Source organism: Schistocerca nitens, unplaced genomic scaffold (assembly GCF_023898315.1).
Source record: "Schistocerca nitens isolate TAMUIC-IGC-003100 unplaced genomic scaffold, iqSchNite1.1 HiC_scaffold_363, whole genome shotgun sequence".
NCBI lineage: Eukaryota > Metazoa > Arthropoda > Insecta > Orthoptera > Acrididae > Schistocerca > Schistocerca nitens.
Window position 1 is genome coordinate 4,711,267 of NW_026045897.1, and position 26,306 is coordinate 4,737,572.

General features: G+C 43.6%; 1 protein-coding gene across 3 annotated transcripts in view; it reads right to left on the reverse strand.

Annotated features, from left to right (window-relative positions):
- LOC126228348 (F-box/LRR-repeat protein 3-like) overlaps positions 1-26,306 on the reverse strand; it is a 346,691-nt gene that overhangs the window by 11,587 nt on the left and 308,798 nt on the right. For all 3 annotated transcript variants that reach the window (XM_049942298.1, XM_049942297.1, XM_049942296.1), the window contains 3 exons: positions 16,653-16,792; positions 15,507-15,679; positions 1,543-1,678 (listed from right to left, as the gene is read on the reverse strand). In XM_049942298.1, coding sequence (XP_049798255.1) covers positions 1,543-1,678; positions 15,507-15,679; positions 16,653-16,792 — 449 coding nt within the window. The remainder of the gene's footprint in view (positions 1-1,542; positions 1,679-15,506; positions 15,680-16,652; positions 16,793-26,306) is intronic.

Below are 26,306 nucleotides of genomic sequence, written 5' to 3' on the forward strand. Positions count from 1 at the left end.
GCTTTAGTAACAAAGATGTATAGCGTAAAAAGAAAATTGTTGGTAAGTAAACAGGAGTGGTTACAGATAAGGTTTCCAGAAAATACTAAAATGAACTGTGGATTAAGACCAATCAGTGAAGATTCCTCCTTTTTATTACTTTTAGACTGCAAAATGAAGTAACTGATATTTAGACATCAAGTGGTGCATTTTTAGGGTTCTGTGTTTCAGTCTGTAAAAACAGAGCCCTTATAAGATCACTTTGTTGTGCGTCTGATTGTTACGAATCTTTCTCAGAAATGGGCAGACATATCACATTCAAATTTATGCCACATATTAAGGTCTATAGTTCCTTGGAGGTGTAAAAATTTTAAGCTTCTGAATCATTTCAATCAAAAGATATGGCCACTTATGTGACATATTCTGATACTCGAAAACTCACTCGTCAGAACCCATAGGATACCTGCCGTTGATCTACAATCGTAAAATTTGGCAAGAAGCAAGGTTTTACAGTACAAGTAAAATAAAAAATCTAAAATAGTTAACTTATAACTGTATCATATCAAAAAATACTTTTTGCCATTTTTTATCAATCTGTCTGGCTGACCATCGTTTAAGAATCCTTTTTTTCTTAAACAGTTTGGCAAATCAAGTTCACATTTATGTCACATACTAAAGTCTACAGTCCATCCATAATGTAAAAAGTAAGTCAATGCAGTCAAAAGAATTGGTAATCAATGTCACATTCTTTCATACTCATAAATTTATAGAATACTTTCTGTTGAACTAGAATCATAAAATTCAGTAAAAACTAAGGTTACACACTACAAATAAAGTAAAAATCTGAATAATTTTGTGGTGTTGCAGTTCTTCTTGTTATGTCCACGCCTGCAATGAAATGGGAAGAGGAATTCCACCTTATGCAAGACACCTTTTTTCTGTTTTGGGTGGTGGGTGGGGGAGGGGGAAGTGTCTTGCGTAAGGCGGAATTCCTCTTCCCATAAAAATCTGGCAATTGTTAAATTATAATTACATCACATACAAAATATCTATTTCCATTTGAATATTCAGTGCATTCATCACCTGTCAAAAGCAGCATTATGTAAAACATGACTACAACTTACATTTTATGTTTGCGAGTCCTACTCATACTTGGCTATTTATTAACACACTAAACCTACAATGATGAGATGTTGCTGCATCAACACTTATGATCAGTTGAAACTACAGAAGTTTGTTCTGTTCTTTTCTGAAGTACAATGTGATCATAAACCTGTATTCAGAACTGTATCCTCTGATATAGTCTCTTAATTGTTCAGCATGTGAGAAACTCTATACACAAAATGGGAAGTGAGTGGAGAAATCGTTCAAAATACATGCCAGCATTTTCAAATTACAGAAAATGGTAAAAGAAAAAAGTACAGAAAGACTGTAGCAATGAGAAAAAACTTTGTTTTTTTTGCTGTCAGGAAGAGAATAATTTGCAGACACAGGTTGCCAAAGTGGTTTGCTTCTGTGTGTAGTCAAATTATTCCTCTAAATATTAATTCAGACATTGCTCACCCTAGATAAAATCTGGCATGCCATTTCAGCAGATTCTACTGAACTATCAGTCTTAAAAACAGCAAATTTGAGATGTTGAGCATGCCTCCTCAGAATGTACTCGATTAACTTAGGTGACGTGGGTGGCAGGTGTGACCTGAAAAAGGATTATTATCAGTTAGTAAGCAGCCACAACTCACAGTAACTTACAACAATGGAATCTGATATCAAACAGTAAAGTAGATAGTGATAGAGATTAATATGGCTCTTGATTGGTAACCGTGTGGTTGTAGTACCCACACATGGGCTACACTGTGTACTCATCTGCTACTGTCACCTAGGCTTTTAATGAACTGAAATACCCTTATTAATGTACTTACAAATAACAGTCAACATCTATAGATGTAAAAAATATTTTCTTTGAACAATTTCGTTATAGTCAAGTCAACTTCAAGCTACTAATAGCAGATAAACAATGGCCATATAGTAAAACTGAGGAGGCACCAGCTTTTTCCTAATAAGTGCTTCCTTACTAAAGTACTCAAATGTAGATGGCATAAATGTGAATAGCATTAAGCAAGGTAATGGTACTTTATTGTTAATACCATCGCTTAAGGTAACTTGCCAGTGAATGGCTGGAAAAACAGTAAGAATTTTCATGAAGTTAATGTTGGTCTAACTACATAATGTAAACTCTGAATACAAAGAAATTTTAGGGCAATGAAAGTGTTTTAAGGATGAAAATTTTGGTATAAGAATAATCAGAATAGCTTTGATATAAACTTTATTATATAAACATTTATGTCGGTTAGTAATTTAAAATTTTTCCTGCCAGTCTATGTTTGCAGTCTTATTAACTACTTTTTTTAGATGCTTAAAACTTTGTGCACACATTTCTGACACTGTTATCTAAAAATGTAGACTAAAATTGAATGATTTCAATCAATAGTTTTTATACTATAAATAGATAAATTAGACAATCAAAATTAATGTAATTTTTTATAATTAATAAGGGTATATTTCTCCTCTTGGTGATAGTAAGCTAGCGTCTGTGGTCTACTTTTCTCCAAATGGTAGCCTGAAATATCACGAAAATTTCAGACCTCTAGCTCAAATAGTTTTTTTCTTCTTTGAATAAAATTAACATGTCAGAAAATTTGATTCTTGGGAAATTCAGTTTAAAGGTACATTTCATCTGTTATTCACCTCCGTTGTTCTTAAAACCCTCCAGTTGCATAATATTCTTGGTTTGTGTGTTCTTCATCTTCTCTCTTCCTTTTCTTGGTCCTCTTTGCTATTCTGGCCTCTTTAGTTGCCTCAAGAGCCCATTTTTGTCCACTCTCAAGGAATCAATTTCCATCAGTGCTTGTCTCATATTGAAACCATCATTAAAGCAAATAATTGCATCTAATAACCCTAATCTCACGGTATTGAAACCAACAAACACAGTTTTAGGCAGGCATTCCCATATCACATGGTTGAAACATTCATTAACATTTTGTGTCTTTCCATGTAAGCACCGTGACAATAGTTTAGTGTCACATAGGGCCCTGTATGTGGGCTTAACTGCTTGCAATACCTCAAATGGCAGGGAATGATGGTGTGCACAAGTCTCACCATTTGCTATTGCTTTTTTGTACCCACACCATGTGTCTACACCACTGTCGCAGAGACCATGCTGTGGATGGTCATCCATAGAAGCTTTATGGAAAAAGGTAGCCCATATTGCTTTCTTCATGGCCTCAATATTGTCTCAATTCCTTCTTATGGCTAAACCATAACAGAGCTGCAGTTTGTCCACCTCTTCCTTAGAGAGACGATCCCAACCACCAATTGGTTTGCCATCACTGAGCTTTTCCCCCTTCATATCTTTTATTAGTTTACATAAACATGTGACCATCCTCTTTTGGAATGACCAACACACTCTAACTCTTCTATTTTTACAGTTCTTCCATAAGACATATTTTGCATCACATTTGAAAACCCTTTGGAGTTTCCATCTCCAAGGTATTTCACACACCATACACCATAGTTCTCTTCTGATCTTTGAAATATTCTGAGAACTCTCTCTGATTCTATTCCACCACTGTACCCAGAAAAATTCTGAACACAAACATGATCCTGGTTATTTCCTTTGCAACCATACAGTCTATGCCAGTCACCATTAAATTTTATAGGTATGTTGCGGTGACAGCACCATTCAATGATAGCTGACCACACTTCTGCTATATCCCATCAAAGGCTGCAGCTATATCAGTGTCACCTTCATTGCATAACACAGTTTCTTCTACTGCTTTCTTCACTGAAACAGCACTCACTTGACCAAGACTTTCAAGAAGTAACTGTGTGAACTTCTCAAATCTTGTAGGCGGGGGCAAATTCAAGAAAGCACAAAATGTTTGAGCTGCCTTTCTACCCTTCCCAATACACCTCATTCCATATGAAAGTTTGATATTTGAGTTATAAACTCTTCCTTTGCGCAATCCAGAAGAATACCTAGTTTTAGTTACCCCCACAGAAATCACAAAACACTTGTAACTTACTAGCCATACCTTTCCTTCCTTCAAAATCTTCGACGATTTTAATACCACCTTTTCCACAAAGTGCACACACAGCAGCATTCTTTAGAAGCGAACATAAAGCACTCAATTCAACAATTATGGAAACATTCTGTTACAGTATTTTGATCGTATTTTATAGAAACGTCACTCTGGGTACTCAAATATTGGTAATTTGCAACAATGATTGCCTATCAAAGTTGCTGGGTCCAAATGATACATATTGAACGTGCAATCGTAAATCAATCATGCAACTCCGGTGGCAGGTGTTCTGTTCAATTACTTGTGATCATCATTTTTATCTGTTTTCTGTCATTCCCTTACTTGCTCTAAATTACATACCCCCGCGAATTATTTGTGAGTTGCTAGGGAAACCCAGACGATTTATGTCATTAGTGACTGGGATCTCTGATGTTCCTGACATTTCTTCTGTCGATTCTCTCACATGGAAGAATCTAATTCAATGTTTATCCAGTGTAGGAAATTGTTCGACTTTTTATCGCAAATATGGTTGAGCCGTGCGTGGCTCGTGTTCCCGCCATCATGTATTTTAGACCCTGTTTTTAACGTACTTCCACCTCACTACATTAATTTAAATTACTGCTGTCACTGAGTTGCTGCTTTGCCTGACCGTGAGTGGTGTTAGCAGCACGTATCGATACCCCTCCCGTAGTATCTTTACTCAAATGCTATTACTTCCCTGTTGTCGTCCGTCATAAAGTAGTTCATCACGAGTTCGGGTAGCGAGTTCAGGTCTGCCGGTCGTTTGGAATACGTCTGCAGTGCAGTCCGGACCTGCCAGTCATGGAGTGGCAATGCAGCACTAGTGCAGTCGGGTTGGAGCAGCAGTGAGGTCTGCGTCAACATGGCTCGCCCGACCACTGCCGCCACGCATCACACGAGCCGGGCCACGGTCTTGGTGGATTGTCGATCGGTCATCCTACAGGATGATGCATTTGGCTCACTAATCGTTCGTGAGTCGGCTGTATATGTGTGGATCGACTTCCAATTTGTCTTCATGCATGTTTAGTTACTGTTGTGTATTGTTCAGGTTGTGAGTGTAGTTGGCGTGTTTTCTTTTGACAAGTTATTTTAAATGTTGTCGGCATACTGGCTTTGAGAGGTCGTTCGTCTCATCGGGCGTTGTGTAACTGGTTCTCTGAGTGCTTCTGGCTGCCTTCAATTATTATTTTGTGTAACTTGGGTAGGTCCTTTCCTGGTGCAGGGATGTCGTTTAGCCAGTGGGCGTGTTTCCTCTGCACGGTTGGGTCCGAGGCAGTATTTTCACCATTGTGTGTCTGGAAGTGAGTGGGAGACGCACCAGCAGTGGAGCCGCGACGGAGCAGCAGTCGGGGATGGACCAGCATGCAGTCAGTCGGTTGCTGTCGACCAGGGGAGAAGTCTCTGCACGGTGCAGTGGCTGGGTCCGTTGCCACTCCCTGCACATCTCGGAGCGTGTGTGGAGCTGTCTGATCGCTACGAGCTTCTGACCCAGGACATCAAAGTTGAGTAGTGGTTTCAACTACCCAAGCCACATCCATTTGTGTTGTGTGCTTCCAAACTCTCGTGTGTTTGAGTTATCATGAGATTGGTGGCAAGAAAGTCGTCGTGTCGGTCAATCCGTGGCTGTCCCGTCGTTGGGTTCCGACGGATCAAGTATAGTTGGGCTCACTACCTCTCTCGCCTAAGTGAACAAGGACACACCGACCTCCCTGGAGGCTTTCTGAGTGCCACCAGTGTTTAATTATCTGTTGTCAGCTATTTTAAATTTTAGACTTATGGTTATTTGTTTTGTTTTCTTAAAATTTTTCAAAATTAATTTTTCAAGTTTATCTTTTAAGCTTAAACATTGCGGCCTCCTGAAGCTTAAACATTGCGGCCTCCTGCCTTTAAAAGATTATGGATATATTTTAAAATTTTGAAGTTTAATTGTGGTCCTCAGCCACTGGTATCACTGGTAGCAGAGCGTGGTTACGCTCGTGCTTACCAACCTAGTTGTGGTCAGTTTCCCTTACTTGTTTCCATTTGTGTCTGTGGCATGGTAGTGTTTGTCTTGTTATTTTTTCAGGAGTTACGATAATGGCAGTCAGACAGAGTCCGGAGATCGGCCTGCTAAGAAGGCCATCCCATTTACGAGTCGGCAATAAGGCGTCAACCGACCGAGGGCAGTGTTCCAGAATTGGTAGCCCATTTGTGTGCTGCTGCCAGTTGACGTCACTTCGGCAGTGATCGGTGCTGGTCGCAGAGACAGGAGCGGCAATTCGGTTTCCTTTAAGGTTATTGGAGGCCTTGAAGTCACTATTTGTCTTCTAGAGGGAACCCAACCTGGTGAGAGTCAGCTGGATTGAGTGCAAGTACTGATAATCCGTTTTCAGACATTACCTTCTAGTCTTAAAGTTGTGTTAGCTCTTGGGTTGTCAGCTTCGAATAATACCTTCAGCTTTGGTCATCTTGTGAGGCTTAACACGGTGCCTTCTACTGTGTAGGGATGTCGGGTCGCCTGGGGCTTGTTTCCTCTGCATTGTTGAAGTCCGGGTGGATATCTCGCTATTTTCGTTGCTGGCTTAGCAATGGCTGTGAATTGGTCGTCTAGCCGGACTTAGGTCAGTCTCTTCCTGGGGCAGGGATGTCAGGTAGCCAGTGGGCATGTTTCCTCTGCAGCAGTGGGTCCGAAAGAGCCTTCTGCTTGCGGCCTTTCTCGGCCACTGTCTTGCGACTTTCTAGAAGCTGCTAGTTAGTTTATTTCGGCGTATCACCCCCAGGTTTTGGTTTGAGGGGGGGGGGAAGGGGGGGGAGGTTGAGCCGTAGCCATGTGTGGCTCATTTTCCTATCATCATGTATTTTACACCCTGTTTTTAACGTACTTCCACCTCACTACGTTAATTTAAATTACTACTGTCACTGAGTTGCTGGTTTGCCTGACTGTGAGCGGCGTTAGCAGCACGTATCGATATCCCGTCTCACAGTATCTTTGCTCGACTGCTATTACTTCCCTATTGTGGTCTATTGTAAAGTAATTCATCACAAGTTCGGATAGCGAGTTCGGGTCTGCCAGTCGGTTGGAATATGTCTGGAGTGCAGTCCGGACCTGCCAGTCGTGGAGTGGCAGTGAGGTCTGCGTCGACACGGCTCGCCCGATCACTGCAGCCACGCATCATTTGAGCCGGGCCACGGTCTCGGTGGATCATCGGTCCGTCATCCTACCAGACGATGCGTTTGGTTTGCTGAATGTTCACGAGCCAGCTGTATGTGTGTGCGACTCGATTTGCCTTCGTGCATGTTTACTTACTGTTGTGTATCATTCAGGTCATCGTACAAGTGTTTGTCAGGTTGTGAGTGTAGTTCGTGTGATGTTTCTTTTTGATAAGTTATTTTAAATGTTGTCAGCATACTGGCTTTGAGAGGTCGGTCGTCTCATCGGGCGACGTGTAACTGGTCCTCTCAGTGGTTGTGGCCCCTTTCAGTTACCATCTTGCGGAACTTGGGTTGGTCCTTTCCTGGTACAGGGATGCCGTTAGGCAGTGGGGGCGTGTTTCCTCTGCACGGTTCGGTCCGAGCCAGTATTTTCGCCGTCGTGTGTCTGGAAGTGAGTGGCAGACGCACCAGCAGTGCAGTTGCGACGGAGCAGAGGTCGGGGACGGACCAGCAGGCATTTGGCCAGTTGCTGTGGACCAGGGAAGAAGTCTCTGCGCGGTGCAGTCGCTGGCTCCATTGCCAGTCCCTGCGCAGTCTCTGAGTGTGTGTGGAGTTGTCCGATCGCTACGAGCTTGGTAGTTCTCCGACCCAGGGCGTAAAAGTTGAGTAGTAGTTTCAACTACCCAAGCCACATCCATTCGTGTTGTGTGCTTTGTAACTTTCGTGTGTTTGAGTTCTCATGTACCACTTGGTGGCAAGCAAGTCGTTCTGTCAGTCAGTCCAAGGGTGTCCCCTTGTTGGGTTCCAATGGATCAAGTGTAGTTGGGCTCACTACCTCTCTCACCTAAGTGAACGAGGGCAGACCGACCTCCCTGGAGACTTTGTGAGTGCCACCGGTGTTTAATTATCTGTTGTCAGCTATTTTAACTTTTAGGCTTATGGTTATTTGTTTTGTTTTCTTAAAATTATGCAAAATTCATTTTTCAAAATTGCCGTTCAAGCTTAAACATTGTGGCCTTCTGCCTTTAAAAGATTATGGATATATTTTAAATTTTGAAGTTTAATTGTGGCCCTCAGCCATTGGTATTTCACTTCGCATATGTTGCTTTTTTAAAAATTATTTTATTGCTGTCTTAATTGCAGTAGGTACTGGGAGATGAAGAAGCTAGCACAGGATACAGTAGCATGGACAGCTGCATCAAACCAGTCTCTGGACTGAAGACCCCCCCCCCCCACACACACACACACACATGCATCTTAATTGGATTTTTGTCACGTTGATTTTTAAGATTTCTTGTTGTTAAACATGCTGGCCTCCTGCCTTTAAAGGTCTATGGTAATACACTCCTGGAAATGGAAAAAAGAACACATTGACACCGGTGTGTCAGACCCACCATACTTGCTCCGGACACTGCGAGAGGGCTGTACAAGCAATGATCACACGCACGGCACAGCGGAAACACCAGGAACCGCGGTGTTGGCCGTCGAATGGCGCTAGCTGCGCAGCATTTGTGCACCGCCGCCGTCAGTGTCTGCCAGTTTGCCGTGGCATACGGAGCTCCATCGCAGTCTTTAACACTGGTAGCATGCCGCGACAGCATGGACGTGAACCGTATGTGCAGTTGACGGACTTTGAGCGAGGGCATATAGTGGGCATGCGGGAGGCCGGGTGGACGTACCGCCGAATTGCTCAACACGTGGGGCGTGAGGTCTCCACAGTACATCGATGTTGTCGCCAGTGGTCGGCGGAAGGTGCACGTGCCCGTCGACCTGGGACCGGACCGCAGCGACGCACGGATGCACGCCAAGACCGTAGGATCCTACGCAGTGCCGTAGGGGACCGCACCGCCACTTCCCAGCAAATTAGGGACACTGTTGCTCCTGGGGTATCGGCGAGGACCATTCGCAACCGTCTCCATGAAGCTGGGCTACGGTCCCGCACACCGTTAGGCCGTCTTCCGCTCACGCCCCAACATCGTGCAGCCCGCCTCCAGTGGTGTCGCGACAGGCGTGAATGGAGGGACGAATGGAGACATGTCGTCTTCAGCGATGAGAGTCGCTTCTGCCTTGGTGCCAATGATGGTCGTATGCGTGTTTGGCACCGTGCAGGTGAGCGCCACAATCAGGACTGCATACGACCGAGGCACACAGGGCCAATACCCGGCATCATGGTGTGGGGAGCGATCTCCTACACTGGCCGTACACCACTGGTGATTGTCGAGGGGACACTGAATAGTGCACGGTACATCCAAACCGTCATCGAACCCATCGTTCTACCATTCCTAGACCGGCAAGGGAACTTGCTGTTCCAACAGGACAATGCACGTCCGCATGTATCCCGTGCCACCCAATGTGCTCTAGAAGGTGTAAGTCAACTACCCTGGCCAGCAAGATCTCCGGATCTGTCCCCCATTGAGCATGTTTGGGACTGGATGAAGCGTCGTCTCACGCGGTCTGCACGTCCAGCACGAACGCTGGTCCAACTGAGGCGCCAGGTGGAAATGGCATGGCAAGCCGTTCCACAGGACTACATCCAGCATCTCTACGATCGTCTCCATGGGAGAATAGCAGCCTGCATTGCTGCGAAAGGTGGATATACACTGTACTAGTGCCGACATTGTGCATGCTCTGTTGCCTGTGTCTATGTGCCTGTGGTTCTGTCAGTGTGATCATGTGATGTATCTGACCCCAGGAATGTGTCAATAAAGTTTCCCCTTCCTGGGACAATGAATTCACAGTGTTCTTATTTCAATTTCCAGGAGTGTATATTCTAAAGTTTTGAAATTTAATTGTGGCCCTCAGCCATTTGTGTTGCACCTTGCATATGTTGCTTTTTTGGGTTTTTAAATTATTTTATTGCTATCTTAACTGGATTTTATCTTTCTGATTTGTTAAGATTTCTTGTTGGAGGCCTTCAGCCATGAAAGAGTTGCATTTGGTAAAGATCCGGCTATGTGCCGCTTTGGTTGTAAAGGTTATTAAATTACAAAAATGACAATTAGAAGGAGAAACTGACCTCAACCTTTGGCTCTTTCCACAACCCTATTACCTGTTCTGCCCAACGGGTTTAGCGGGCATATCAGGTGTACTACTGGACGAGGAAAGAAGGGACTATGTAGATTGTGGTGGTGCAAAGTGTGTAAAACTTCGTAAGAACAGTTTCAATGCTGAAATACCATTACAATTTCATTGCGGACAGTGCGGAATGAATGAGTATCAGGATGAATACGTTGTTTGACTCTTCCAAATTATCCATCCAGACCACCATAATGGACTTTCACATGATGACAACACCGATGACGGGTAAGGTAGGTCATCTCCTTTGCAATTAAAAGTATTTTTGTAACGCTTTTCTTTTGTCGTTGCTGTAGTGACCAATGTAAACATACTCATAACGCCCGCCACCAGAGTCGCATGATCGAATTACGATCGCACGTTCGATATGCATCGTTTGGACCCAGCGACTTCGATAGGGAATCATTCTTGGAAACTACCCAAATATTTTAGCTTTGTCTTGAGGCACTTGGTGAAGTCAACATAACATCCAATTGGTTTGTGGATGTAATTACAGTGTCTCTATTTTCCAACGAAGTAAACCGATTACCATAAAACTTACGTTTTCCCGTTCCAGAACACTTTTTTGGAGGCATAGCTACTTCCGAGAATGACAGCACCAACAAGTCAACAACATACAGAAATTTGAACACAAACAACTCTCGAAAACCATAGATATACAAAGGAAAACAATGGAGCATCAGAAAGCGTGTGTGCTAACACGGCTGCCAACTCAAAAAACGATTACGCAATGTATCTTTTCAAAATGGCAAAATAATAATGACGCCATTTGACATCCGACAGCAGCAGAAACATGGTTGTTGCCACATACTGACATATATTTAAATTTGTTTTTAAAGATGTTCCTGATGTCTGAATCGATTCATTTAACTACCATTTTGTTCACAAAACTTTAAATATTGATTTAAGACAGAAAAAATTCGAATTTTTGAAGCAGATTCAGTAGCAAGTGACTTTTAAGCTGGAATAAAATATTTAGGGGATGTCATCTCTAACACAGATGGTTCCAGAGAGCACAATATTCAGGAACCTCTGCTTTAGACTCTTGCTTTGTTCAGTCTGTTTCAGTTGGTAATCTCCTTCCTATCTGCAGTCATGATTTCACATAAGGCTCAGTATTAAATTTACTCAGAGATGGGCTCGTGCAGCTTAGAAATAGAAGAATACTAGCTGATTCGCTAAGCAAGGAATTTCTTCTGTTGACCATGATATTCACTGTGCTAGAAGGTTTTTCACATTCATAAGCTGAAACGGGTATAGACTCAACAGCTTGAAGAAGCAGATTTACCTCTCTGGGTACTTTGCATGTGTCACAACTGCCCCCACTGAGAGAATTTCTGCTCTCATAAACCAACACCTTCAACCTATTATGTGGAACCTACCATCTTATATAAAAGATTCCAACCATTTCCCCCACAGGTCCTTTTCCACACAGTGCCCTGCTCATCACTAATGGTGCCCATCCCTTTACACTAACTTCCTAATGTCCACGGTCTTACCACTATTTAACATTACCTTTCCCAATGCCCGATGGGTTCCAGACCGACAAACTCCTTCCTAGTCACCGTGGCCAATTATATCCTCACCCACAATCACTTCTCCTCTGAAGCCATTATCTACAAACAGATCTGAGGTATGGCTATGGGGACCCGCATGGTACCATCCTATGCCAACCTATTTATGGGCCATCTACAGCAATCCTTTCTAAACACCCAGAATCCTAACCCCCCCACCTTGTTCAGATTCACTGATGACATCTTTGCAATTTGGATCACCCTATCCACATCCCTCCAGAACCTCAACAACTTCTCCCCCATTTGCTTCACCTTATCCTACTCGACCCAACAAACCACCTTCCTAGATGTTGACTTCCACCTCAAAGATGGCTACATCAGTACCATATCAAACTCATTAACCACCAGCAATACCTCCACTTTGACAGCTGCTACCTGTTCCATACCAAGAAGTTCCTTCCATTCAGCCTAGCCAACCATGGTCATTGCATCTGTAGTGATGAGCAGTCCCTCTCAAAATATACATAGGGTCTCACTGAAGCCTTCACAAACCATAATTATCCTCCCAATCTCATACAAGAACAAATCTCCCACGCCTTATCTGTGCAGTCTCCCACAACCTCACGAAGTCCTACCGTCTGGCCACAGAGGAGCATTCCCCTAGTAACTCAGTGGCTCCCAGGACTGGAGCAACTGAATTACATTCTCCGCCACGGTTTCGACAACCTCTTATCGTGCCCTGAAATGAGAAATGTCCTGCCCACTATCCTTCCCACCCTTCCCACAGTGGTATTCTGCCATCCACCGAACCTACACAATATACTCATTTGTCCCTATACAACCCCTGCTCCCAACCTCTTACTTCATGTCTCATACCCCTACATGCAAGACCTGTCCCATACCTCCTACTACCACTACCACCACCACCACCACCACCACCACCACGTACTCCAGTCCAGTCACAAACATCACCTATCCCATCTGAGGCAGGGCTAAATGTGAATCCGGTCATGTGATCTACAAGCTAAGCTGCAACTACAGCGCTGCACTCTATGTGAGCATGACAACCAACGAGCTGTCTGTCCACATGAGTGGCAACTGACAAACTGTGGCCAAGAAACAAGTGGACCACCCTGTTGCTGAGCATGCTGACAAACACGACATCCTTGATTTCAGTGACTGCTTCACAGCCTCTGCCATACGGATCCTTTCCACCACCACCTTTCCTGAATTGCGCAGGTGGGAACTTTCCCTGCAATATATACTACGTTCCTGTAACCCTCCTGGCATCAATGTTCACTAGTCATTGCCCTCTCCCATCCAGCCCTTCTCTGTTCCCATTCCAGCACTACACAGGCCTCATTCCTCCATTGCACCCAGTCTTTTTACTTCTCTCCTTTTCCGCTATCCCCCCTCTCCCCTGCCCTCCGACTAACCTCTTGACTGCACATAGCTGCCCTACCTTGTTTCCACCTCACCTCTGTGTGCTCCCCAACAGCACATCGCTGTCTGCCACCCCTACCCTACTATCCCTCCCCTCCCCCTACCCACCCCAGCCTCCTCAGCAGCAACCAGACGCCACTACCATATGCACCGGTGCCACTGCTCGCAGTGTTGCCTCAGTTGCTCGAGACTGTGGCCACGTGTGTGCGAGTTGCGTGTGAGTATTTCTGTGTTTGTCATCTAATTTTGACAAAGGTGTGGCTGAAAGCTATATTTGTGACAGTGTTTTTATTGTGCCTATCTGCAACTCAGCATCTCCACTATATGGTGAGTAGCAACATTCCTTTTCACAATATGGTTACACTCCATCCTGGATTTTCCATTGTTTGATTCTCTTTAACTCATTCCACAACCGAATGTTTCATATCCATGAAAGAATGAATGGAATAGGTATATAAATGAAGTCAACCATTGGTCAGTAACTGTCAGAATGTACCACAAGAGCCGCCTACAACCTATAGAAAAGCTAATTTACTCATTTGTTCCATAATCTCTATTCATAATAACAGTAGGGAATTTTAGAACAGAAGATTGTCACATAAATGAACAGATGGTTTTTCCAGATTTTTCAGTGTATAGGCTTCCTATAGCTTTTCATTTTCTGTAAATGTGAGTGATACTTATGGAAAGAGAAATAATTGTGCATTAAAAGGATTTTTTTTTAATGTCATACATTCACTTTTTTGTGATTTTCAGATTTTAATAATAAACATATTACTTACAGTGATAATGCCATATTGGTCAGATCAAGTAATACCAAATTCAAGTCTAAATCTGATATACAGTCTTCATTCATCACATATGTTGATCATTTCATAATATTGTACCTTTATCACAGACACATTTGCTTACAATTATGGAACATATGTTGTTCTTCGAGGATGAAACAACTTTTCTGTAAGAATCAATGTGTACTCCACAAACATCAGCTGTGTGATACCCATTTAACTGATTTGCAAGATTTGGAAGGTGTAAATATTACAGCCAAGAAAGATTTCTTGTTTCTTGATAACACAGATATATTTATCATTGTTCTTTACTGCCATGCTGTAAACAAACTACAAATGACTGGAGTGAAGACATGTGCTTGCTAAGTTGTATACAAGAAGACTGCATCTTTAAATCTTTAATGGGAAATCTAGGGCAAAAGCTGCCAGCTCAACAGAAACAAGCAAAACCTGTTATAACCCTGTACATAATACCTGAACATGTACCACAGCATCAGCTCGCTTGGCATGCTTCACCTCGAATATTCTGCCAACAGCATCCGAGTGGGCAAGACACCAGACACCACCTGCGGCAGGCCGTGTGACCTGTACACCTGGAATGGCATCTGCCGCCCCATCTACCGGCGCCCTCCTCTTTATAAGCACAGTGCAGCAGACACTCGCCCTCATATAGTGTTCATAATTAGTGTCAGCAACTGCTTATATCATACCTGGATTGTTTCTATGTTTGTGTCTCTGTTCTCAACTGTTATTTGCTTGTGGAAGAAGAATAAATTTTGGTTCATTGTGGCTGTGCTGTTGTTTGTGTTGTACAATATAATACAAAAACAACGTAATGTGAGCAAACAATCAAAAAGACCCAAAGATGTGAGTACACCATCACCAACCAATCTATGGAATCGGTTACAACTGTCCAATATCTAGGACAGTTTATTTTTTGGGGGATGGGAGGCAGTGATTGTGGGGGAGGGTGGATGATGGGGCTTTACATAGAAGAAGGGTAAGACAGGTGCAAACCTGAAATTTATTCAATAAATCCTAAAGTAATACAATTAACCACTAAAGGCAGGTGCTTATGATATTTTCTTTTTAGCAAGTTTCAGGTGTTGTATATCAATCTGGAGTCCTCACTATTTACTGTTGGCACAAGAAATTCAGATTGGTCATCACAAAACTGACCAATAAATGCTCAAGAAAGTGTATTGTGAGTTATAAGACTTTCCTAGGTGAGTTGAGAAATGCACACCTTATTTCATGAACTTTGTGGTAATATAATAATAATTCAGTTTATAAAGAGGCAAACTGACAGTCATGCTTCTTATGCATCCATTAGTCATGTAAGAGGAAATAAGGGAGGAGATGGTGAAATGTATTCGACAAACACTATGCCACACATTGTATGGTGGCCTGCAGAGTACTGGTGTAGCAGTAAATGTTTACTTATATCAAACGCAAAAAAACTGTTTACTTACCGTGATGGATTGCTGAGAACAAACTCAATGCTCTGCCACAGCTCTGGACACTGTGCCACTCTGTACCAGTGTGAACATACTGCCGCCACATGGCCAAGATCTTGGACTGGTAGCAGCCGAAACACCTGGAGGAGTATATCGCAGGGGGCATTTTCCCACGATCTTTGTGCAACCTGTGATACAATGCTCATCACTAAATTTCAACAGATTGATGAGAAATCCTTTATTATTAAATCCTTTTTTTAAGTTATCATGATATCTAGGATCTGGTCAGATTCAATGCATTTTCACTTGGAATGTCACGGCTTAAATAATGCACATAGGTACTGTTCTGTACCTCCCTTGATTTTCATTTCTCATACCAAGGTCTTTTTTGTCACACCAAGGTCTTTTTTGTAACAAAGAATAATAAAATGATTTTATATTATTAGAGCTACCTCCCATATATAAGATGTGTCTGCTTGTGTCTGTATATGTGCAGGTGTGTGTGTGTGTGTGTGTGTGTGTGTGTGTGTGTGTGTGTGTGCGCGCGCGAGTGTATACCTGACCCTTTTTCCCCCTAAGGTAAGTCTTTCCGCTCCTGGGATTGGAATGACTCCTTAACCTCTCCCTTGAAACCCACATCCTTTTGTCTTTCCCTCTCCTTCCCTCTTTCCTGATGAAGCAACCGTGGGTTGAGAAAGCTTGAAATCTGTGCGTGTGTTTGTGTGTTTTTTATTGTGTCTATCTACCAGCGCTTTATCGTTTGGTGTGTGTGTGTGTGTGTGTGTGTGTGTGTGTGTGTGTGTCTATAGCAATGAAAAATTTTAAAACATAATTGATCCAGGCTTTTCAGCCTAAGTGAGGACAGAAGTTTACAGCTGTTCACATTTACAGTTTTATTTTCTTTTTTGTTTCTTTTCTTTTTTTTCTTTTTTGTAAGTGTCATGCATGCACATGATGAACTAAAATATAAAGTATCGTGGTTGCTGTAACAGTTCTACACTCTTATTTTAATTAGAAGTACTGCTGAAGGCACATATCTTACAATTTTGAAATATAGTCAGTTCCTAATAAATTAGTTTATTATAAGCAGCATTCATTATAGTCCATACTGCTAGGATAGAAATAAAATAACATCTATCAGATACTGAAGTGTCAGTTTACCTCCTTTAAATGCGTAATATGTTTCAGTCTAAAATGTGAGAGAGTTTTAGTCTTCTTTTGTGGTTCACTTCCAGTCGTATCAGCATTGGCAGATGTCTCAGTCTTACATCGTTTTGGTTTGCTAAACAATGAGGATGAATCTGGAATAAAGGAATATCACGTATAACAAACACATTCATTATGAATATTAAGAATGATTGATTAAAACACTTTGCACCTCAGAGGGCACTGGTAGGAGAAGAAAGAGAAAGAGAGAGAGAACTCTTGTGTGAGAAAGCATATGTGCATCCACACGTGCATGTGAATCCTACAATCATATACAAAACATGTGTTTTTAAAATGAAGCGTAATTATACTGTTACATCAGTAACAGTCTTCTTTTGGCAATTTATAAGGTCTGCTGAGGAATTTCTAGTTGTTGTTGTTGTTGTTGTTGTTGTTGTCATCTCCAGTCTGAAGACTGATTTGATACAGCTTTCAAATCCATGTTATCTATCTTGTGTGAGACTCTTCATCCCCGAATAACTACAGCAACCTACATCTTTCTGAATATGCCTACGTATTCATCTCTTGGTCTTCCCCCATGATTCTTACCACCTACAGTTCCCTACAATACGAAACTTGTGATCCCTTGACATCTAAGAATGTGTCCTATCAACTGATCCCTTGTTTTGGAATCTGTTGACCTTTTGGTCAAGTTGTGCCAAAAATTCCATCACCCCAATTCTAATTCAGTACTTCCTTATTAGTTATGTGATCAACCTATGTTATCTTCAGCATTCTTCTTTAGTACCACATTTCAAGAGCTTCTAACGTCCTTTTATCTAAACTGTTTAGCATCCATGTTTCATTTCCGTACATGGCTACACCCCCAGACAAACACCTTCATAAAAGACTTCCTAGTACTTAAATCTATATTCAATGTTAACAAATTTTTCTTCTTCAGAATCTTGAAATTGTTAGTCTACATTTTATATCCTCTCTACTTTGGCCATCAGTTATTTTGCTGCCCAAATAGCAAAACTCATCTTCTTCTTCAATTGTCTTGTTTCCTAATGTAATTCCCTTAGCATCACTGGATTTAATTCAACTATATTCCGTTACCCTTGTTCTGGTTTTATTGATGTTCATCTTATATCCTTCTTTCAAGACTGTCCATTCTGTTCAGCTTCTCTTCCAAGTCCTCTGCTATCTCTGCCAGAATTACAATGTCATTGGCAAACCTCAAAGTTGTTATTTCTTTTCCCTGGACTTCAATTCTCACTCCAAACTTTTCTTTGGTTTCCATAACTGCTTGTTCAACATACATATTGAATAACATAGGGGATAGGCTACAACTCTGTCTCACTCCCTTGTCAACTACTGCTTCCCTTTCATGCCAATCAACTCTTATAACTGTCATCTGGTTTCTGTACCAGTTGTAAATACATTGATTGATTGATTGGTTGATTGATTGATTGAGAGAGTATGGGACCAAACAGTGAGGTCATCAGTCCTGCAATTCCAAAGGGGTTACATAAGAAAGAGAGTCTGTTAAAATGAATGGATTCAGTCAGAGGAGTCAAATTATAAAAGAATGAACATTAAACACACACAGTATAAGCATAAAAGGTGAGACCAAATCTAAAAACTGGAAAAAGGGGGGGAGGGGGGGGGGGCAGTCATGGGGTCACATACTGTGAAGACTGCAAAAGGAGCCCCAATCACAACCAACCTGCCCCAGCTCTAAGACTAAAGGAGAACCACTTTCACATAGGAAACTGAGGACCAGGTCAACCATCCGTGGATCATGCGCTAATGTTAAATTTAGGAAGCAGGAAGACTATACTTAACACGAAGGGTCGAAAGAAGGGGACATGCCACCAATATGTGAGATATCGTCAGTGGTGCCATAACCACATTCTACATCTACATCTACATCTACATCTACATCTACATCTACATTCATACTCCGCAAGCCACCCAACGGTGTGTGGCGGAGGGCACTTTACGACTGTCTGAAAGCCTCCGTGCGCGCTCTAATCTCTCTAATTTTACATTCGTGATCTCCTCGGGAGGTATAAGTAGGGGGAAGCAATATACTCGATACCTCATCCAGAAACGCACCCTCTCGAAACCTGGCGAGCAAGCTACACCGCGATGCAGAGCGCCTCTCTTCCAGAGTCTGCCACTTGAGTTTGCTAAACATCTCCGTAACGCTATCACGGTTACCAAATAACCCTGTGACGAAACGCGCCGCTCTTCTTTGGATCTTCTCTATCTCCTCCGTCAACCCGATCTGGTACGGATCCCACACTGATGAGCAATACTCAGGTATAGGTCGAACGAGTGTTTTGTAAGCCACCTCCTTTGTTGATGGACTACATTTTCTAAGCACTCTCCCAATGAATCTCAACCTGGCACCCGCCTTACCAACAATTAATTTTATATGATCATTCCACTTCAAATCGTTCCGCACGCATACTCCCAGATATTTTACAGAAGTAACTGCTACCAGTGTTTGTTCCGCTATCATATAATCATACAATAAAGGATCCTTCTTTCTATGTATTCGCAATACATTACATTTGTCTATGTTAAGGGACAGTTGCCACTCCCTGCACCAAGTGCCTATCCGCTGCAGATCTTCCTGCATTTCGCTACAATTTTCTAATGCTGCAACTTCTCTGTATACTACAGCATCATCCGCGAAAAGCCGCATGGAACTTCCGACACTATCTACTAGGTCATTTATATATATTGTGAAAAGCAATGGTCCCATAACACTCCCCTGTGGCATGCCAGAGGTTATTTTAACGTCTGTAGATGTCTCTCCATTGATAACCACATGCTGTGTTCTGTTTGCTAAAAACTCTTCAATCCAGCCACACAGCTGGTCTGATATTCCGTAGACTCTTACTTTGTTTATCAGGCGACAGTGCGGAACTGTATCGAACGCCTTCCGGAAGTCAAGAAAAATAGCATCTACCTGGGAGCCTGTATCTAATATTTTCTGGGTCTCATGAACAAATAACGCGAGTTGGGTCTCACACGATCGCTGTTTCCGGAATCCATGTTGATTCCTACATAGTAGATTCTGGGTTTCCAAAAACGACATGATACTCGAGCAAAAAACATGTTCTAAAATTCTACAACAGATCGACGTCAGAGATATAGGTCTATAGTTTTGCGCATCTGCTTGACGACCCTTCTTGAAGACTGGGACCACCTGTGCTCTTTTCCAATCATTGGGAACCCTCCGTTCCTCTAGAGACTTGCGGTACACGGCTGTTAGAAGGGGGGCAAGTTCTTTCGCGTACTCTGTGTAGAATCGAATTGGTATCCCGTCAGGTCCAGTGGACTTTCCTCTGTTGAGTGATTTCAGTTGATTTTCTATTCCTTGGACACTTATTTCGATGTCAGCCATTTTTTCGTTTGTGCGAGGATTTAGAGAAGGAACTGCAGTGCGGTCTTCCTCTGTGAAACAGCTTTGGAAAAAGGTGTTTAGTATTTCAGCTTTACGCGTGTCGTCCTCTGTTTCAATGCCATCATCATCCCGGAGTGTCTGGATATGCTGTTTCGAGCCACTTACTGATTTAACGTAAGACCAGAACTTCCTAGGATTTTCTGTCAAGTCTGTACATAGAATTTTACTTTCGAATTCACTGAACGCTTCTCGCATAGCCCTCCTTACGCTAACTTTGACATCGCTTAGCTTCTGTTTGTCTGAGAGGTTTTGGCTGCGTTTAAACTTGGAGTGAAGCTCTCTTTGCTTTCGCAGTAGTTTCCTAACTTTGTTGTTGTACCACGGTGGGTTTTTCCCGTCCCTCACAGTTTTACTCGGCACGTACCTGTCTAAAACGCATTTTACGATTGCCTTGAACTTTTTCCATAAACACTCAACATTGTCAGTGTCGGAACAGAAATTTTCGTTTTGATCTGTTAGGTAGTCTGAAATCTGCCTTCTATTACTCTTGCTAAACAGATAAACCTTCCTCCCTTTTTTTATATTCCTATTAACTTCCATATTCAGGGATGCTACAACGGCCTTATGATCACTGATTCCCTGTTCTGCACTTACGGAGTCGAAAAGTTCGGGTCTATTTGTTATCAGTAGGTCCAAGATGTTATCTCCACGAGTCGGTTCTCTGTTTAATTGCTCGAGGTAATTTTCGGATAGTGCACTCAGTATAATGTCACTCGATGCTCTGTCCCTACCACCCGTCCTAAACATCTGAGTGTCCCAGTCTATATCTGGTAAATTGAAATCTCCACCTAAGACTATAACATGCTGAGGAAATTTATGTGAAATGTATTCCAAGTTTTCTCTCAGTTGTTCTGCCACTAACGCTGCTGAGTCGGGAGGTCGGTAAAAGGAGCCAATTATTAACCCAGCTCGGTTGTTGAGTGTAGCCTCCACCCATAATAATTCACAGGAACTATCCACTTCTACTTCACTACAGGGGGCAGGTCGTTATGTAGGAGTAAACAATGGGTGAACTGGGTATGGCCAATGTGTAAACGACATAAAACAGTGGACACCTTCTGAGAGGGATGGAAAGAAGTGCCCCAAACTGCAGTAGACTCCTTAATTGGGTGGAGATTATTACTATGAGCAGTAGTGCTCCAGATAGCATTTCACTGTTGGTCAAAGAGAGATTTGACGTAGATCCGCATATCTGCAGCTGGAATCGTGAAAGGAAAATGGGGTTAAGTATCTGATTCTCTAGCCAAACGGTCAGCCAATTCATTCCCTGGGATTCCCACATAACTTGGGACCCAGAGAAAGATGACTGAACAGGCGGCACGCTCAAGGGCCGAGAGAAGGTCATGGATGGCAGAGACTAGGGATGATGAGAGTAGCATCGATTGATAGCCTGAAGGCTGCTCATGGAGTCGGAACAAATGGACATATGTCCCCAGAGAGGAAACACAGCACTCCCAGCATTCCTTTTTATTCTGCTTAATAATGTAACGAGCCTTAGCACAAAGACACTTAAAAGTGAGGAGATTGGTCTAGGAGGGGTGTCGCTTAAATCACTGCAGTGCCTGTCGGCATTCCTCGACAGCAACTGCGACGTCCTCGGTCCACCACAGTACCGGCCGATGACGAGGGGGCCCAGTGGATAGGGGGACAGCAGTGAAAGCAGCATGTGGGGGCCTGTCTGACTGCTGGGAGCAGGGGAACGATAGTGTCACTGAGGAGTTGTCACTGTCACAAAGGTCATCATGGGATGACCAATGTAGGGAAGCCACGAGGGCAGGGGAGGAGATCATGAGATCGATAGCAGAGAAGGTGCCATGAGCGGCACTGAAGTGGGTAGGGGAACCATAATTGAGGAGACACAAATTGAAGTCCATGATAAGTTGGTCGATTAGGATACCCCGACCTGTTGATGTGACACTCGCCCACAGTGAATGGTGGGCACTGAAATCCCCAAGGAGGAGAAACGGGGGTGGGAGTTGTTCAATTAAGGTAGATAGTGCAACATAAGCAAGTGGCCTACCTGGAGGGAGGTAGACACTGCAAATGTTGATTGCCAGAGTCGTTTGCACTCTAACCGCTATCACTTCCCAGGTGGTAGATAGGGGGGGGGGGGGGGGGTCAAGTCACCAAGAACATCGGAGTGAACCAAAACGCAGACCCCACCAGATGCTACCCCAGGGCCAGCACAGTTCCGACAGAACGCCCAATAACCACGTAAAGTGGGAGAGTGGTCATTATGGAAATGCGTTTCTTGGCGAACAAGACAGAACGCAGAATATGAGGAGACTAGACGTTGCATTTCCAGTAGGTGACAATAGTAGCCATTGCAGTTCCACTGGATGATCGTGTGGCACGAGTCCAAGGTAGGCATGAAGGAGCCGAGGAGGATGTCAGGCCACTTTGTCAGTAGTTGTCACTGACAAGGACAGGGTGACATTCATAAATAAAATGTCAGATTCAGGTGCGAGAGGGGAGTTGGCACCTCCGGGGGCACCAGGCCGCCTCGTCTTGGGATTTATGTTTCTTCTTCTTCTCTTTCTAAGGTGGAGGAGGACAGGACACAGGGGAAGTAGAGGCGTCTGCAAGATAGGGAACCAAAAGAGTGGGCGATCTTGAGGCCCACAGATGGTGCGCCTCGTGGCTGAGTGGTGGTAACATCCTTCTGGCCTGAGAGACGCAGGGGAGAGGGTTCCTGGGAGGGAGCCCGATCACCGGCAGATGCCAAAGACAGGGGGCACCTCTTCAGCCGGGATGGGGGAGGGGGGGAGGGGGGGGGCGACTCCCTGATAGGAGGTCGTGGGAATGGCATGGGAGGAGGAGGGTAGAGTGGGGCTGGGCTGGGGTAAGGATGAGGGGGGGGGGGAGGAGGAGGAGGAGGAAGTAACAGAGGCAACAGTTGAAGGCAGTGACACCGGATGGAGTATCTCATACTTTTAGCGAGCTTCAGTGTAAGACAGGCGATCCAGGGACTTATATTCTTTAATCTTCTTTTCTCTCTTGTAAGCCGGGCAATCCAGTGATCGAGGAGAGTGGCAGTCCACACAATTAACACACACACGCGGCGGAACACAAGGGCTTCCCTCGCAGATGGGGTGGCCACAGTCACCACACAATGGGATCGCCGTACAGCGGGAAGACATATGCCCGCACCGAAAGCACCGCATAGATGGAGGGATTTACGGCTTCACGTCACATCTGTTGCACATAACCTTGACCTTCTCTGGGAGGGTATCCCCCTCAAAAACCAGGATTAAGGCGCCAGTATCAGTGTGGTTGTCTTTGCGACTCTTCTGCACACGTCGGACCAAATGAACGCCACGCCGCTCCAGATTAGCCCAGAGTTACTCATCAGTAGGGTGAGGTCCCTTTGAAAAATAGCTCCGTGGATCATATTCAGAGAATGGTGAGGAGTGATAGACACTGGGACATTACCAAGACAATCACAGGCATGAAGAGCTGCGGATTGGGTGGCAGAAGAAGCTTTGACCAACTGGGAGCCCGACCGCATCTTACTAATAGACTCCACTTCACCAAACCTGGCTTCGATATTTTCCATGAAAAACAATGGCTTTTTGGCAGTGATTGTGTCCCCATATGTCTTAGTACAGACGAGGTAACAGTGAAAAGGTTTCAGCCCAAGATGGCTAGCCTGGCCCTCCTCCCATGGTGTAGACAGAGAGAGGAAGGCTGCCGGGTCATACAAGACGGCATTTAAGGATTCTTCACCATTCGAAGGGACGGCCATGTGAGATTTTTGCAGCTTGATACGCTTCATGTGCCAAGCATCTGCCTTGATACCACCCACTCTGAACAGAGCTCTCCCCATGGGCACCACCCAGCCACAGCAAGGGCCGTCTGGCACGGCAGCCGTTACCGGGAGTTCTGATGCTCCGAGAAGACAAGCAACCACTCCTTGGCATACACAGTGAGAGAATAGCTCAGGTATCAGTAGTGTGATCCCTGTGTTGTCAGGGGGCTCAGCCATGTGGGTACATAACAGCCCCACCACACGGACTGGCTACATGTACTCGTGACCTAGCAGGTTGGAAGGGGGCTACGGTGGGGAGGGGAGAGGAATCCACACTGTAGATGCTAGGGAGGGAGTTCTTCCCCATATGGCTCACACTAAAAACAGGAAATTTCGAAGTGGAGGTCAAACCTCAAGTGGGGACCGAAACACCAAAAGGGTGAAAGGACAGACAAAAGGAACAAAATTGCAACCAATACAGGAAACCAGGGGAATAGCCAGGTCGACATAAAGCAGAACACAGAGAGGGAAAGCAGGTGGCAATGGGGAAGGAGCATGGACAGGGAGGGAGGGAGCAGGGAGAAGGAAAAGCATTTAGTGAATGGAAAATGAGCTGCAATAGCTCGGGGCCCCATGTGCGCCACACACGAACTCACGAAAGAACCGTCAGCCGCCTGGGGGGATGTTGTAAATAGCATTTCATTCCCAATATGTTATACCTGCTACCTTCAGAATTTCAAAGAGAATATACCAATCAACATTGTCAAAAGCTTTCTCCAAGTCCACAAATGCTATAAACCTATGTTTGCCTTTCCTTAACCTACCTTCTAAGGTAAGTTGTAGGCTCAGTATTGCCTTGCGTGTTCCTTCATTTCTCCAGATTCCAAACTGATCTTCCCAGAAGTCTGCTTCTAACAGTTTTTCCATTCTTCTGGAATTTGTTACAGTACTGGAACATAACTAATTGGTTATTAGGAGATTTAGCTGTATTCTCAATGTTTGAAGCCAGGGTTCTGGTTTTCCTATAAACAGGTAATTCAGCTCGTCAGTGGCTCGGGTGAAGCACTGGCCAGCTGCATCGCCAACATATGCCGCCAACCTCTGATTTCTTATAATGCAACCCTCATCACAATTCACAGTGTGAGGAATATCTAACAAGTACAGGAGTGTTGATATGAAGGAGTCACACAGTTATAACTTCAGTGGCATTACCAGCTGAGTAGTTCCCTACAATTTGAGATATCTAATTCGGAATTTTTTATTCTTATTTTCTGTGCATATGAAAATACATTTCCATCATCAAGTGAAAAAACTGTGTGAAAATATAGCTCTTTTGTGCAGATTATGTGTGAGTTGGAAACACTGCTTAGTGATTATGATGTCAAAAGAAGGGGGGAAGGTTAAACTCGGTACCAGCACATAATAATCTTCTCGAGTAACACCAAAGAACACTCTCGAGCTTAGTAAACCGACGTGATGTGCGTGGCAGAGGGTACATTGCATTGTATCATTTATTAGGGTTTCTTCCCATTCCATTCAAATACAGAGTGCAGGAAGAAATAATTGTTCGAATGCCTCTTTGCATGCAGCAATTATTCTAATCTTATCTTCACAATCCCTTTGTGTGTGAAATGTAGGGGATCGTAGTATATTCCTGGAGTCATCTTTTAAAGCTTCCTCTTGAAACTTTATTTACAGACTTTCTCCAGAGAGTTTATATCTATCTTCAGAAGTCTGCCAGTTCAGATCCTTCAGCGCTGACAGTCTCCCACAGATCACACAAACCTGTGACCATTCATGCAGCCCTTCTCTGTAAATGTTCAAAATCCCTTGTTAGTCTTATTTGGTATGGGTCCCACACACTTGAGCAATATTCTATAATCAGTCACGTGAGTGATTTATAAGCAATGTTCTTTGTAGACTGATTGCACTTCCCCAGGATTCTACCAATAAACCAAAGTCTACCATCTGGTTTACACCAACTTAACTTAGTGTCACCAATAGTCTGACATTCTCAACCCGTGTGACAAGGGCCGGTTTAAGGCCCCTGCGACACAAGCGACCGCTGAGGGTACTTTGCTGAGAGCGGCATCAGAGGTGCCACAGTGCATGTAATTCGTATGCAGGGTGAGAAATTATTAGTAGCTACAACTGAAACAGGTGAAAGTATACGATAATACTCGTAGAAGCAGAAGTGTTTCAGTGGATGCGGAGAAGCCGATGATCCATCTGTGAGATAATTGAGAATGTGTGATTAATTGCTGCTACAGGCATCTGTAATGAAATATGGCCCTAGTTAGTGCAAAGGTATTTGAAATGCAAAGTTTTCAATGTCTTCATCTAACTGGACTGAAATTTCACCCAAGGTCGACCTCGAGAATACTGCTTCAGCAAATTACAGGTAACAAATTACTACACATTCGTACTCGTTACAGGAAGT